Below are 14,273 nucleotides of genomic sequence, written 5' to 3'. Positions count from 1 at the left end.
TCAAGAATTTCTTGAACATATGATCACATGACTTACTTTTCCAGCATCACGGCTCTTGACTCTCAGCTTGTTAACTTGGGACTCAGCAATGTCAGCACGCTCCTGAGCTTCTTCCATCTCATGCTGAACCTTTCTCAGTCTGGACAAGTGGGTGTTTGCCTGCTCCTCCTGTGAAAGGTTTAGAGTCACAGTATGTTGCATTGCATTTAATGAACGATGAAAGATCTTGTATATTATTCATTCGTGCAACTTTCCCATATCTAATAGCACAAAATATTTGACTCACAGCCTCTTCAGCCTGTCTCTTGTAACCCTTGACTTTAAGCTGCAGCTTGTCCACCAGATCCTGAAGTCTATGGACATTCTTCTTGTCCTCCTCAGTCTATACAAATTAAGAATTGTCACCAAGGAAGTACAGATACAGAGGAAAGAAATTAAGAACTTACATCTTTAGGTTTCAGACATTACCTGGTAGGTCAGCTCCTTGACTCTCCTCTCATATTTGCGGACTCCTTTCACAGCATCAGCCCCACGTCTCTGTTCACCCTCTACCTCAGTTTCCAGTTCACGGACCTGTAACATGATGGTAAATTATGGGTCAATGAGATGAGCCCTCAAATTCATATGTAATGAACATTTATACCATGTATAGTTCATACCCTGGACTCCAGTTTCTGGAGCTGCTTCTTGCCACCCTTCATGGCAAGGTTCTCAGCTTCATCCAGACGATGCTGCAGGTCCTTGACTGTGACCTCCAGGTTCTTCTTCATCCTCTCCAGATGAGCGCTGGTGTCCTGCTCCTTCTTCAGCTCCTCAGCCATCATGGCAGCCTGAAATTGTTCAAATTTGAATACATTTATAATCATGCGCAAAGAATTACAAATATGAATCACAATCACAAATTATTTACTAGTGGTAGGGTTGTAAACTCACATCAGTGATGGCTTTCTTAGCCTTGTCCTCAGCATTTCTTGCCTCTTGAACAGCATCATCCACCTCACCCTGGACTTGCACAAGGTCAGTCTCCAGCTTCTTCTTGGTGTTCAGAAGACTGGTGTTCTGAATGTGAAAGACAAATCATGTTCAAGATAATATATGCATAATGTGTTTTCAATAACACTAGTTCCTCTTGAATGAATGGAATCAAACCTGAGAGTGCAGCAGTCCAACACGCTCACTAGCATCAACCAGCTCCTGCTCAGCCACTTTGCGGCCTCTCTCTGTCTGGTCCAGAGCAGCTCTCAGCTCCTCAATCTCAGCCACCATCAGGCCATTTCTGCGCTCAACCATGACAACCTGCTCCTTCATGTCTTCCTGTCCTCTGAGAGCATCATCAAGGTGCAGTTGGGCATCCTGACAATTACAAAGAACAATGAGGAATCTGGGATTTTTGCATGTTTATTTTAATTGAAGGATGAAAACACCCTTACCTTGAGCTGTCCCTGGACATTCCTCAGTTGTTTCTGGGATTCAGAAGCCTGCCTGTTGGCATGGCTCAGCTGAATCTCCATCTCATTCAGGTCTCCCTCCATCTTCTTCTTGACTCTCAGGGCGTCATTTCTGCTCCTGACTTCACTATCAAGAGTGCTCTGCATGGAGTCGATCACCCTCTGGCTGTTCCTCTTGATCTGCTCCATCTCCTCATCCTTCTCTGCCAGCTTCCTGTCAACCTCACCCTTGATCTGGTTGAGCTCAAGCTGAACACGGAGAATCTTGGCTTCTTCATGCTCCAGTGTACCCTTTAAAATTCACAGACATACCAGAAGTTGCTTTTTGTAGAGATATAACCAAAATCAAAGAAAGGTTATATACAATAGGGTCCACAAGACAGAACTCACTTTCTTCTTTCAATTTTGTTTTATCAAATTACCTCAGCTTCCTCCAGTGCTGACTGAATTTCAGTCTTCTCAGTCTCCACAGTCTTCTTAGCTTTCTCCAGCTCATGGATGCTCTTTCCAGTCTCACCAATCTGTTCAGTCAGGTCTGAGATCTCCTCTATAGAGCAACCAAGACAAGACACAGTTAGCATCACTCAGACCCCCTGTATGCAGTATACACTGTATCAAAGAAATGTGTGTGCATGTTTGTGAAGGTTTTTATCCCACAAGTAAAAGAAAACAACACACAAAATGAAATAATTATTATGACGGTTCAATTTTGAAATTTAATTTAATTAACATACGCTGCAGGTTCTTGTTCTCTCTCTTTATGGTCTCCAGGTGATCCAAAGCCTCCTCATATGAGTTCTTCATCTTGAACAGCTCAGTGCTGAGAGAGCGAGCCTCCTTCTGGGCTCCTTCCAGCTCTGCCTGGCTCTCCTCATACTTCTGCTTCCATTCTGCCAGGACCTACACAGTTATATAATTGGTTGGTTACTTTTTCATGTATGTGTTCATCTGATAAAATTTGTTTTGATTTCCATTTTTTATTATTTAACCTATTATTTAACTATCAACCTTGTCAAAGTTCCTCTGCTTCTTGTCAAGGTTGGCTGCCAGAGAATTAGCTCTCTCCACATCAATCATGAGGTCCTCCACCTCACCCTGCAGCCTCTGCTTGGTCTTCTCCAAGGAGGCACACTTAGAGTTCACAGCCTCAATGGATTCCTCAGCATCCTGCAGACGCTGGGCAAGCTTTTTCCTGAAGTGCAGAAGAATTTGTTAATTTCAACCATTAGTTTTGAACATACAATTGAAGGAACATATTAAATACTGAATGGGTAATTACATACTTTGCCTCCTCCAGCTCCTCAGTGCGCTGGATAGCATCAGTCTCGTATTTGGTTCTCCATTGAGCCACCTCACTGTTGGCCTTGGACATTCCTCGCTGCAGCTCAGCCTTGGCCTCCTGCTCCTCCTCAAACTGCTCTCTGAGCAGATCACAGTCATGGCGAGCTGATTGAACACCGTGAGCCAGGGCGTTCTTTGCCTGTTAACATGACAAAACAGTCTAACTTACGAATGAAGCAGAAAAATATTGTTTCAACAAGTACTTCACCAATTCAAAATGTGTAAATTAAATTATTTAGATGCATTTCCTTTCCTGGTATCTTCCAAGGGCACTTGTTAAATCATTAATGTTAAGCATTTTATGGAGTGACTGAATATTGTTTTACCTTCACTTCCTCCTCAACGTGTCTCTTGAGCTCCTCAATCTGCTGAGTGAAAGCCTGCTTGCCCCTGGTCAGCTGGGAAACAAGAGCTTCTTTCTCCTCAAGCTGGCGAGAAAACTCACCTGAAGAAAAGCATATGAATTACCTTATATAATCTGATAAATTCACCAACAGACCAGTTTCAAATGAAGGTGACTCACCATTCTCTGTCTGCAGTCTTGCCCTCTGTGCATTCATGTCATTCAGCTGGCGAACATTCTCATCATTTTTGGCTTTGAGTTCACTCAGCTGGTCCTCAAGAGTTCTGCACAATTTCTCCAAGTTGCCCTACAACAACAAAACATTGATGCTGTCCACTTCTCCCACAGGACATATTATGAAGCCTGTAAACAAAACACTCACCTTTGATTTGGCAACAGCCTCCATGTTGCTGGAGAGGTCATCAATTTCCATCTTGTACTCGCTCTTCTCCTTCTCCAGCTTCTGCTTGACACGCTGCAGGTTGTCAATCTGCTCTCCCAGCTCAGCAACACTGTCAGCCTGCTTCTTGCGAAGAGCTGCTGCAGTAGCCTCATGCTGCAGTGTTGACTCTTCTAGGTCACGACGCAGCTTCTGGAACTCAGCCTCACGCTTCTTGTTCATCTCAATCTGAGCAGCTGTTGCTCCACCAGCTTCCTCAAGCCTCTCACTGATCTCCTCCAGCTCCCTGGAGAGGTCAGCCCTCTGCTTCTCAACCTTAGCCCGAGCAGCCCTCTCAGCCTCAATCTCCTCCTCCAGCTCCTCAATGCGAGCCTAGATTTTGATTGTAGTAACATGAGGGAGTCTTATTGACCAGAACAACTTGTTGATGATCCACTGAGTTGACAGTTCATGGAAAATAATGTTACCTGGAGTTCCTTGATCTTCTTCTGAAGCTGAGCACCCAGGGATTGTTCATCCTCAATCTTGCTGAGAAGCTGGCTTATCTCAAAGTCTTTCCTTGATGAGGAGACCAAGAAAGTTGTCACTATCATAGTTTTTACTGTTGCAGTGTAATGTATGAGATACTGAAAAGATAATTGATAAGCTGAAATAGAGAAAACCTACTTCTTGATTTTCTCATCAGACTGCTGCTTGTCATTCTCCAGATCCATGATGGATTCCTGGGCCAGTTTCAGATCTCCCTCAAGCTTCCTCTTGGCTCTCTCAAGGTCCATGCGGAGCTTCTTCTCTTGCTCCAGTGATCCCTCGAGCTGTGAAATTATGGTTTTTAATCAGCTGTTGATTTGAGATATTTTAGGTTTAGAATAGAAGGAAGGAAGAACCACAAGGTTAAAGCCACTGTTTTCTTACATCATCCACTTGCTGTTCCAGCTTTGTCTTGGCCTTGGTCAGAGTGTTGACTTTGTCTTCCTCTGCCTGGAGATCATCAAGTGTTTGCTGGTGAGCCTCTTGGAGTGCTTTCTTCTCCTTGGTCAACTTGGCAACAGCCTCATCTTGAGATGCCATCTCCTCTGTGAGGTTTTTCACCTGAAAATGGTGTGAAAGATTAAACATATAATAAATTAAAAGGCATAGGGCATCATCATCAAATCCATTTTAGGTATGTATAGGATACTCAAAACAAAGTGAACCTTGTTCTCTGTGGCATGTTTCTCCTTTTCCACTTTAGCCAAGGTGAGCTCCAAGTCATCAATGTCCTTCTTCAGCTCAGAGCATTCATCCTCCAGCTTCCTCTTCTTGCCAGTCAGCTCAGCATTGATTTCCTCTTCATCCTCCAGTCTTTCAGTTGTCTCTTTGAGTTTGGCCTCAAGCTGGATTTTGCTCTTAATGAGGCCTTCACACCTTTCCTCAGCATCCCCCAAGTTCTCTGATTCCTATATTTTGGACATAAAATAGGATAATTTACTTGTTTGTTTTTATGCTAGAAACTTTGGTATTAATTGTTTTTTGCTATTTATTCACAGATTTCTCACAGTTAATGTATATTTTCAGAATGTAAGGACTGTTTTATCTACTGTCCGTATCTCCATAGATCTATATCTATGTATATATTCCTGGCATGTCACTTACAGAAGCTACTTGCAGTTGCAGATCATTCTTCTCCTGCAGCAGGGAAACCATCTTCTCCTCCAGTTCCTTCTTCTTGGCCAGGGCAGTAGCCAGGTCTACCTTCATCTTCTCATAGTTGTCCTTCATATTCATCAACTCCTTCTCAGTCTCAGCACTCTTCAAAAGAGGCTTGATCTTGAAGTACAGATTCATCCATGGCCAATTTTTCACATTCATGAATGAACGGATATTGTACTGGATTGAGAAGATGGATTCCCTGGAAAAAATATTTACAGTTAATGTGTGATTGCAACTGCAGTGGGGTCAGTGTAATTGCTGAGTATGACACCTTTAAGAAACAAGCCATATAACTGAACAGTACAATCTTCAATATTGCTTACCTCCTCTCCATCATTTTAACAAACTCCTTCCTCATGAGGTACCCTCTGGCAAGAGCCTGGGTCATGGTCACCAGCGTAGCCAGTTTGTCATCTCTCATCTCCTCCAGGGTACCCAGTAGACCAGCTTTGAAAAACACCTATCATGCCAAATCAAGGAAATACGTGATAAACATACATGGATACAATAAGATAGCTCCATAAGCAAAACTGTGGATATTTTCTGAATGTACCTTTGTGTGTCCAAACTTGTATTGAGTGTGGTCCACATCAATGGAGCCCAGCAGCTTCTCTGAAGCTTTCTTGTTATCAATGAACTGTCCCTCAGGGATGACGCTGGCATTCAATACTTTGTATCTACAATACAAAATTGTGTTGTTATTCATATTTACTATGCATTGTGGCTTGGTGTTTCTAACTCGTACTTGACTTTTTCAAATTACTTATACCAAAAAGTCACCTCTGCTTGAAGTCACCGTAGAGGATTCTGCTGGGGAAGCCCTTTCTGCAGATTCTGATGCCTTCCAGTACACCATTACACCTCAGCTGGTGGATGACCAAGTGGTTCTCCATAAGACCTGGAAGTTTCAAATTAATAGGATTTGAAATCCCTTTGTGACACTTTGTAATATTAAATTCACAAAGCAGGTCTTTGAGCTTCTTACCTGGGGTCTTTGTTTCATTGGGAATCAGGCAACGCACAAAGTGAGGGTGAGTGCTCCTCAAGTTGGTCATCAGCTTGCCCAAGTTCTCCTGTGGGTGACCATTTTGAAAAAGTATATCAAATGTGATATAAATATTAGGTTTTGAATTGAGATCTAAAACCATGAAAGAGTACATACTCTGAAAAGGGCAGACACAGTCTGGAAGGAACCACCCTTCTTCTTACCACCTTTCTTGGCACCAGCAGCCTCTGTTTTTCAAAACATTGCATTTTCATAAAGATATTAAACAAATGTTATGTATATCTTAAGTTGTCTTATTATTATTATTATTATTATTATTATTATTATTATTATTATTATTATTATTATTATTATTATTATTATTATTATTATTATTATTAAAATCCATTCTTACCTTCACCTCCTGCATGAGCTGCATACAGGAGGGCCAGCAGTTTGTTGGAAGACTTCTGGTAGAGCTGCACAACTGAGTCATTCAGGGGGTCCTTGTTCTTGTCCAGCCAGCCACTGATATTGTAGTCCACTGTACCAGCATAGTGCACCAGGGAGAAGTGAGCCTCGGCCTTGCCCTTTGCAGGTTTGGGCTTCTCAAAGGCTTTGGTCTTGCCAAGATGCTGATCATGCAGCTTGTTCTTGAAAGTTGTATCAGAAGCCTTGGGGAACATGCACTCCTCTTCAAGGATGGAGAAGATGCCCATTGGCTGAGAACAATTTACATTTTATGTAAACAATTAACCTGTGGAAGCACTCATCATTTCCATGTGGAAAAAATGAATCATGTTTAACTAGGTGGCCAATTACCTTCTCAATCAGCTCAATGCAGGCAGCCAAGTCCATACCAAAGTCAATGAACTCCCAATCAATGCCTTCCTTCTTGTACTCCTCTTGCTCCAGAACAAACATGTGGTGGTTGAAAAACTGTTGCAGTTTCTCATTGGTGAAGTTGATGCAGAGCTGCTCCAAGCTGTTGAACTGCAATTACAGCAAGGAATTTCATTCCACTGAAAAACTGTGTAAGACTTTCAGATTGCTCACTGTGTAAGACTTTCAGATTGTTCACTTACATCAAAGATCTCAAATCCAGCAATATCAAGCACTCCAATAAAGTATGATCTGGCCTGCTTTGTGTCCAGCATCTCATTGATACGGACAACCATCCACAAGAACATTTTCTCATAGATAGACTTGCACAAAGCCGATACGGAGTTGCTGACCTAGAAGTAGAGAATCTAGTATTTAAATGTTCCATTGAATGATTCAACAACATACAAAATTTTAATCATTGTCATCAACTCACAAACAATTTCTTTTTTCATTACCTGTGGAACAGTCTGACCCTTGGTCACCATCTCATTTCCGACCTTGACTCTTGGGTAGCACAGAGCTTTCAGCATATCAGCTGAGTTCAGGCCCAGGAGGTAGCCGATTTTATCAGCAACTGATGGAAAGAAAGACAAAGACTGCTAAGTACACATGGACTTAGGAAGGAATTCCACATTAGAAAACTTACATGGGAGTGATATCATTTTGATAATTACTTTCAGTGCCATCAGGTTCTGCCTGCTCCTCACGCTGCTTCTGCTTAAATTTCATGTTACCATGATGCATCACAGCACCAGTGAGCTTGTAGATGCCCAGTTTCTCCTCAGCATTGAAGCCCAAGATGTCAATAGCTGTCTGCAAGGGAAAATAAGGGAATCAATATTTGCAACATTCCCTCAGTATACTGACTTTTCAACTAATGCTATGTCTTACATCAGTTGCAATGAACTCCTCTATATCGTCGATGCTTTTGACGGTGATTTCACCCTGACTGATCATTGGATAGTCATAGGGGTTGGTGGTGATCAAAAGAGCCTCTGAATGAAAGTAGAAGAAATGTATATGCTTGCACTTACTTATACACGTGTTTTCATATGTGTGTAATGTATCTGTCATGTATACATTACATACCCAAGAGCTCAGGCTTGTGGCCAGTCATCAGCTGATAGAAGATATGGTAGCTCCTCTCAGCAGACAACTGGAAGGTGACACGAGACTTCTCCAACAAATCTATGTTCAACAAATTAATAGTAGACAACACAATGTTTGATGTATTACATCATTCAACAAATGTCTTTAAAATCTTCCAAATTATTATATAATTATATTAATGCAAAATGTGGAAAAAATGACTCACATGTTTCAATATCAGCTGAGGCCAGTTTGCCACTCCCTCCGAAGTGAATTCTGATGAATTTACCCTAAATGTATTAGATTTTGGTTAGCATCATTCTCTATGCAACTAAAAAGTAATGTTGTCTATTCATTTACTGTATCTTGACTCACAAAACGAGAGGAGTTGTCATTCCTAATGGTCTTGGCATTACCATAAGCCTCTAGCAGAGGGTTTGCTGCAATGATTTGATCTTCCAGAGAGCCCTACAAAAAGATAATAGAATAAAGCTTGCATATTGTTTATTGGATATCAACAGACAAGTTTCTGACCATTTCTCCAGCAAACTATTTTACCTGAATCTTGCCTGGTGCTGGGTCCTTCTTGCCTCCAACCACTGCAATTGTTGCAAAGTACTGGATGACACGCTTGGTGTTGACAGTCTTTCCTGCACCGGATTCTCCACTGGGGATAGAGAGAGATATCTTAATTTCTTATGACTTTTTTTCTCTCTTTTTTGTGTCTCTAACATAATGTCATTGTGTGATTTTTTTTTATTACTCACGTGATAAGGATAGACTGGTTCTCACGATCTGAAATGAAGAAAATGTATTAGATAATATTTTATACATTTATACTATCATATACCATGTATGGTTGTAATGTAGACATGTCATGTCATATCTGCATCATATCTTTGAGTGTTTTGTGTCCTCCTTAAATAAAACATCAATAAAACATGAAATTGGTTCTCATGATCTGAAATTAAAACAAACCTCATGAGTTCCTCTGAAGTTAAATTTGATCCTCTATACATACACATTTAAACATTTTAAACTTTGGCCTTACCAGTGAGCATGGCCTGATAGGCATTGTCAGAGATAGAGAAGATGTGGGGTGGTGCCTCAATCCTCTTCTTGCCTCTGTATGCATTCACAACAAAAGAATCATACACTGGAAGCCATTTGTATGGATTCACGACAACGCAGAACAACCCAGAGTAGGTCTGTAAAAATGCATAGAAATAGAGCATAGAAACCGTATTAGGTACACACACGCACACACATAAGTAAATAATACGTAAGTCGGTACATACAGTAAGTAAGTTGGCTTACAATTTTACACACATAGTGATTGATGTGAATTTGAAAAAGTACAAAACTTCCACCATGGAAAGAGGAGAATAACAAGCAATAGAATGAAATGAAGCAGATATTCAGACAAGCTAATGAAAACCCTGTCAGTAGGAAAATGTTTTTAGCTGCTTGGTGAAAATGTCCCATGAGATTAGGGATCACAGCAAAAAGGAGACAGCATTGAAAAATTTGGTAGAAATATCTTGAAAAGTGTAGTATCATGCAAACTCACGTAGAGCATCCATGATGCATAACGGTCTTTGAGGTTATACAGAACACAGGGCTCATTGAGGTGGGTCATCATGGCCATGTCCTCAATCTTGTCAAACTTTGGAGGATTCCTGGGATGGATGTCATCCTCTTTTACAGTGACAGTCTGAAATTGGAATACAGAATTATATTTTAAATGTTAATGATATGGATGCAATTGCATTTGACTGGAATTTAAATACACAGAGGTGAAAAAGATCCTACAGCTTTACTAAGCTCTTGTTTCAAATGAATGAAAATAAGGACTCGGATGGAAGTAATAATAATAATAATACATTTATTTATAGAGCACTTTCCGTCAAAGTGCTTTACAGGAGTTAAAAACATCAATATGCTTCAGATAATAAAGTCACTTACCTTTCCCCCCTCTGTGTCAACTGTGGCTTTGCCACCCTCCCTTTTGGTGAGTTTCCCCTTGACATACATTTCATCAGTATCAATTACAAAGAAGGCTGTTTTGGCATCAAAAGGAGTGGTTTGTGCCTCAATCCTCTCCCTCTCTGGCTTCCGGAGGTAAATGGCCGCCGGGCCATACTGCTCCATCTCCGCGTCTGTGCTCATGGTTGCGTTTTAGGTGAGCCTGGAAGGGTGAAAGCACGAGAGACCACAATATTTATGATTGATTTTGGTAGCATTTGTCCATTATGGAGGTTGTTCTGCACACATGACTTACCTCGCTATCTCAACTGTGGCTCAGATCTGTTGTTGCCCAAGGATGCTTTTAAAGATAGACTGAGATGGTCATTGAACAGTACACAAATTTAAGTCACTACTTAAACATCAATACAGTTATGGAAGATTGTACAGTTCAATAAGCCTTTGCAGTTAACTCACTTATACAAGATAAGATAAGAATAGATAAGATAAGAAGTGTGTTTTTTTTAATAATCATTCATAGAATATACAACTACACATTGAGAAGAAAGCTTTCCTACAGTAACTATTAAGAGTAATTGCCACATATATTTACTTTTCATCTTTGTGAATAACATCGACTATTTGATGATTTTTTTTTTGTATTAATGATGTATTACTTGACATTAAACACGTATTAGATCACTTAGAGTCATGTGACATTAATGAAATTATAAGTAAAAGGAGATTATGTAAGGGTAAACATACACAAAGCACTAACCTGTGTGGGATGCCTTTCAGTTCTCAGAGAAGTCTGAGACTCCTTCTTATATAGGCGTTGGAACTGCCTGGTCAGCAGCAGCCTGCCTCTCAATTTGGTCAAGCATTCCCTGCCATCTCCAGACTCATCCTTTGACATTGCAGGCCTTTTCTATTTCTATTAAAATATAAGATTGCTTAACGTTTAGCTACTTTAAAGTAGCAATAAAAAAAGAAGAAGAAAAAATGTTAACTGACTGCAGCAAGCTCGTTCAGAAATTTTAGTCCAATTTTTATAAGACCAAAAGTTAGAATGTTGAAACAGCTCCAGATTTAATTATGCATGAGGCATAAACTTGTTGCTCTAGTAAGATACATTTAAATGTCACTGGTATTGAATGTCAGAGTGTCAGCTTATCCACATTTCAGAAGTTTGAAATATAGTAAAACTAAGAACCATGGATATTTTTATTATTATTATTAAGTTATTATCAGTATAATAACACTTACGATTGTTTTTGTGAATACTATGTATCATTATCATGTAGTGAGTTTTATAGAGAAGGATTGCAGTTAACTGCTCACAAAAAGAAAGAGGGATGTCCAAAATTAATCTCCATGCAATATATGACCAACACTCTTTTCTCCAATAAATAATTTGATCATGTAAAGTTAGATTCTGGCTAATTTGGGAGGACTTTCATCATTTCATAATGCAATGTTGTCTCTATTTACCCTTGCAATTAAACATGCTCATAGATATGGTTGGAACTTAATTTTGGAGAAGCACGCAAGTGGTGCTGGTATTCAGTTGCAGACCATTGGCACATCTCCTCTAATAAAACTGAATGTAACTTTCAATAAAGTTCAAGCTGTATTACACCTTGCCCTAAAAGGACAAGAATGTTTTCCACCAGGCTGAGATAAGACCTATATTAAGTCCTACTTGAATATCAAAGCTCTTTATCCTCATGCCACATAAGGATGTTGTTTCTGTTATGGAAACTCAGTGCCTGACTCTGGTTTTCAGACATTGCTGACACTGGCTCTAAAAACAAATTAGCTGACAACTGTTCAAATGCCCTTGGACTATTGACACCATAACAGTCATAGACTGAATAGAACTTTAAAGCAGAAGTAAGCGGAATGTTTGTGTTAATATAAGTCTTAAATAATTATATCCTCCGACGGCAATCACTAATATATTGTGTTTGGTCCGAAACACGGGTCTGTCAGTCACTCTGCTCTGCTGTAAGCCGAGGAGAAAACTTTCCTTGTATCCTACAACCTTTATCCAATGAGGAGAGTGAACGGCATGAAGGGGCTGTCCTCTCTGTGTGTGCAGCCAAGGGATGCGCCTGAATGTGGTGACGTAGGGACGAGGACGGGGACTGCTAACTCCATCGGCTGACAAGAAGTTAGCCAAAACGACCGGATCGCTTACTTCTGCTTTAACTGTTAACAATAACAAAAACAACAATAACAATAATAATTAAAGCCGCAAGCGGCTATGACGGGCCCTCGCTCCACGCCACTCGGCGTCCCCGCTACCCCCGGGCCGCTCTTCGAAACCCCCGCGCGCAACCGGACGTGGGCGGCTGCGTTGAGGGCGGTCCCCTCGTCGAACACGTGAAGTTTCGAGCAAATCGGACAACGTACGATGGAGTTACGGCAGGTTTACGGTTCGTCCACCAGGGGGCGGTAACGGGATGTGGGCCGTTGTGTTTGGGGTCGTGACCTCATCACACATGTGAAGTTTCGAGCTGATCGGACAATGTCGATGCAAAACACGACATTTCCTGTGTCCACAAGGGGGCGTCTTGAGCGAGCTAGCGTACGATGAAACGGAGGTGTAGAGGGCGGGCCTCTGATCATGTACTGAAATTTTGAAGTGACTACGATCAAGTATGTGGGCGTGGAAGGCAAACGTAATAGCATGGCGACTAAACGAGCAGTTGACCAACTTTGTCGCCCCCTAGCAGCCACGCCGTTTGACGTAGAGAAAAGCTTTTAATAGTGTTTGACCAGCTTGGTCTCCTGATGACTTGTAGCGAATATGAAGTCAATCGGGCAAAATCCGTGGGAGGTGGCAGTTCACGATGGAGCGCTATTCCTGTCGCCTCCACAAGGGGGCCATTAGCCGTAGCGTCATAGCGTTCATGAAATACTTTCACCAACTTGTTCGGCATGTTTTAGAAGCGGAATGAAGTTGATGGGGTCAACGATGTATTTTTAATGAATTTTGGCGCACTTCCTGTTACCACCGGGGGGCGCTATGAGTGACGTAGGAAAATAATATGTCGGATCGTTCAGGGTCACGCCCTCATCATGTGCACCAAGTTTGAAGCCGCTGCGATCAAATCTGTGGGCGTGATAGCATTGCAAACTTCTTAGCTGAATTCGGCAACTTGGCTATGCCCTAGCAGCCACGCCCTTTGACCTACACACCTGCGGAGCACAAGCCGTAATCAGCTTGGTCTGGAGATGTTCTGTACCCAATTTGAAGTCAATCGGGCGAACTCCCTCGGAGGAGTTCGTTTTGCGTCAAAGAAATGCTAACCAAAATGGCCGACTTCCTGTTGGGTTGAGGGCGTGGCTCCAATTCAATTTTTTGTATGTTTGGGTATGATACATGTGTGTGTCGAGTTTCGTATGTGTACGACAAAGTAAGCGAAATTTGTCTATGGAGAATTTTGGAAAAACCTCAAGGGGGCGCTATAGAGGCATTTAGCCACGCCCATGGGAAACGACTCTATCCACTGAAAGAGCTCGCCATTCTTGACCTGTGTATGAAATTTCGTGAGGACACGACTTCGTTAAAGCCACGAAAAAGGCAAACGTAATTGTACGATAAAAAATCGACAGTCGCCGCGGCGGCACACGGACGCCGTTCGTCGTATCTTCACAGCGTTCATAATGTAGCTTCAGCAACTGGTTGTGCATGTATTAGAAGTGGAATGAAGTTGATGGGGTGAAGTATGGATTTTTAATGAATTTTTGCGTACTTCCTGTTACCACCGGGGGGCGCTATGAGCCAGGCAGGAAGTCGATACATCAAAACGTTCAGGGAGGAGCCAACGTCATGTCCTTTGAATCTCAAGTGGCTACGACGAAGTATGTGCGCGTATTTGGCAAACGTAATTTAAATTGGGAAGATACACATTCGCCGCGGCGGCACACGGACGCCGTTGCTCGTAGGGTCAAAGCGTTCATGATGTAGCTTCACCATCCGGGTCTGCATGTACTAGAAGTGGAACGAAGTCGATTTGGTCAACTACGTATTTTTAACGAATTTTTGTACGTTTCCTGTTACCACCGGGGGGCGCTATGAGCGACGTAGGCAAATAATATGTCGGATCGTTCAGGGTCTCG

General features: G+C 41.7%; 1 protein-coding gene across 1 annotated transcript; it reads right to left on the bottom strand.

Moving 5' to 3' along the window:
* On the bottom strand, nt 1-10,939 carry LOC310989848 (myosin heavy chain, fast skeletal muscle-like; the record flags this gene model as incomplete). The annotated part of the gene is made up of 40 exons (XM_083977000.1): nt 10,924-10,939; nt 10,462-10,520; nt 10,146-10,368; nt 9,751-9,894; nt 9,232-9,388; nt 8,948-8,975; nt 8,739-8,847; nt 8,556-8,648; nt 8,407-8,470; nt 8,181-8,279; nt 7,983-8,086; nt 7,766-7,904; nt 7,547-7,665; nt 7,292-7,441; nt 7,029-7,199; nt 6,622-6,928; nt 6,384-6,454; nt 6,207-6,294; nt 6,002-6,119; nt 5,775-5,898; nt 5,545-5,681; nt 5,165-5,420; nt 4,726-4,968; nt 4,445-4,621; nt 4,199-4,344; nt 4,000-4,090; nt 3,515-3,904; nt 3,313-3,439; nt 3,116-3,234; nt 2,732-2,928; nt 2,457-2,640; nt 2,183-2,348; nt 1,871-1,995; nt 1,431-1,739; nt 1,150-1,353; nt 934-1,059; nt 660-830; nt 469-573; nt 287-382; nt 1-168 (listed from the first exon to the last, which is right to left on the bottom strand). The coding sequence occupies exons 3-40, from the start codon at nt 10,347-10,349 to the stop codon at nt 1-3; spliced, it is 5,826 nt and encodes a 1,941-aa protein (XP_083833126.1). The 5' UTR covers nt 10,350-10,368; nt 10,462-10,520; nt 10,924-10,939.
* Between the last annotated feature and the right edge of the window lie 3,334 nt (nt 10,940-14,273).

The sequence above is a fragment of the Trachurus trachurus genome, assembly GCF_905171665.1.
Source record: "Trachurus trachurus genome assembly, chromosome: 8".
In the NCBI taxonomy this organism is placed as follows: domain Eukaryota; kingdom Metazoa; phylum Chordata; class Actinopteri; order Carangiformes; family Carangidae; genus Trachurus; species Trachurus trachurus.
Note: the sequence above shows the minus strand (reverse complement) of the source record. Positions and strands in the feature narration are given on the sequence as shown.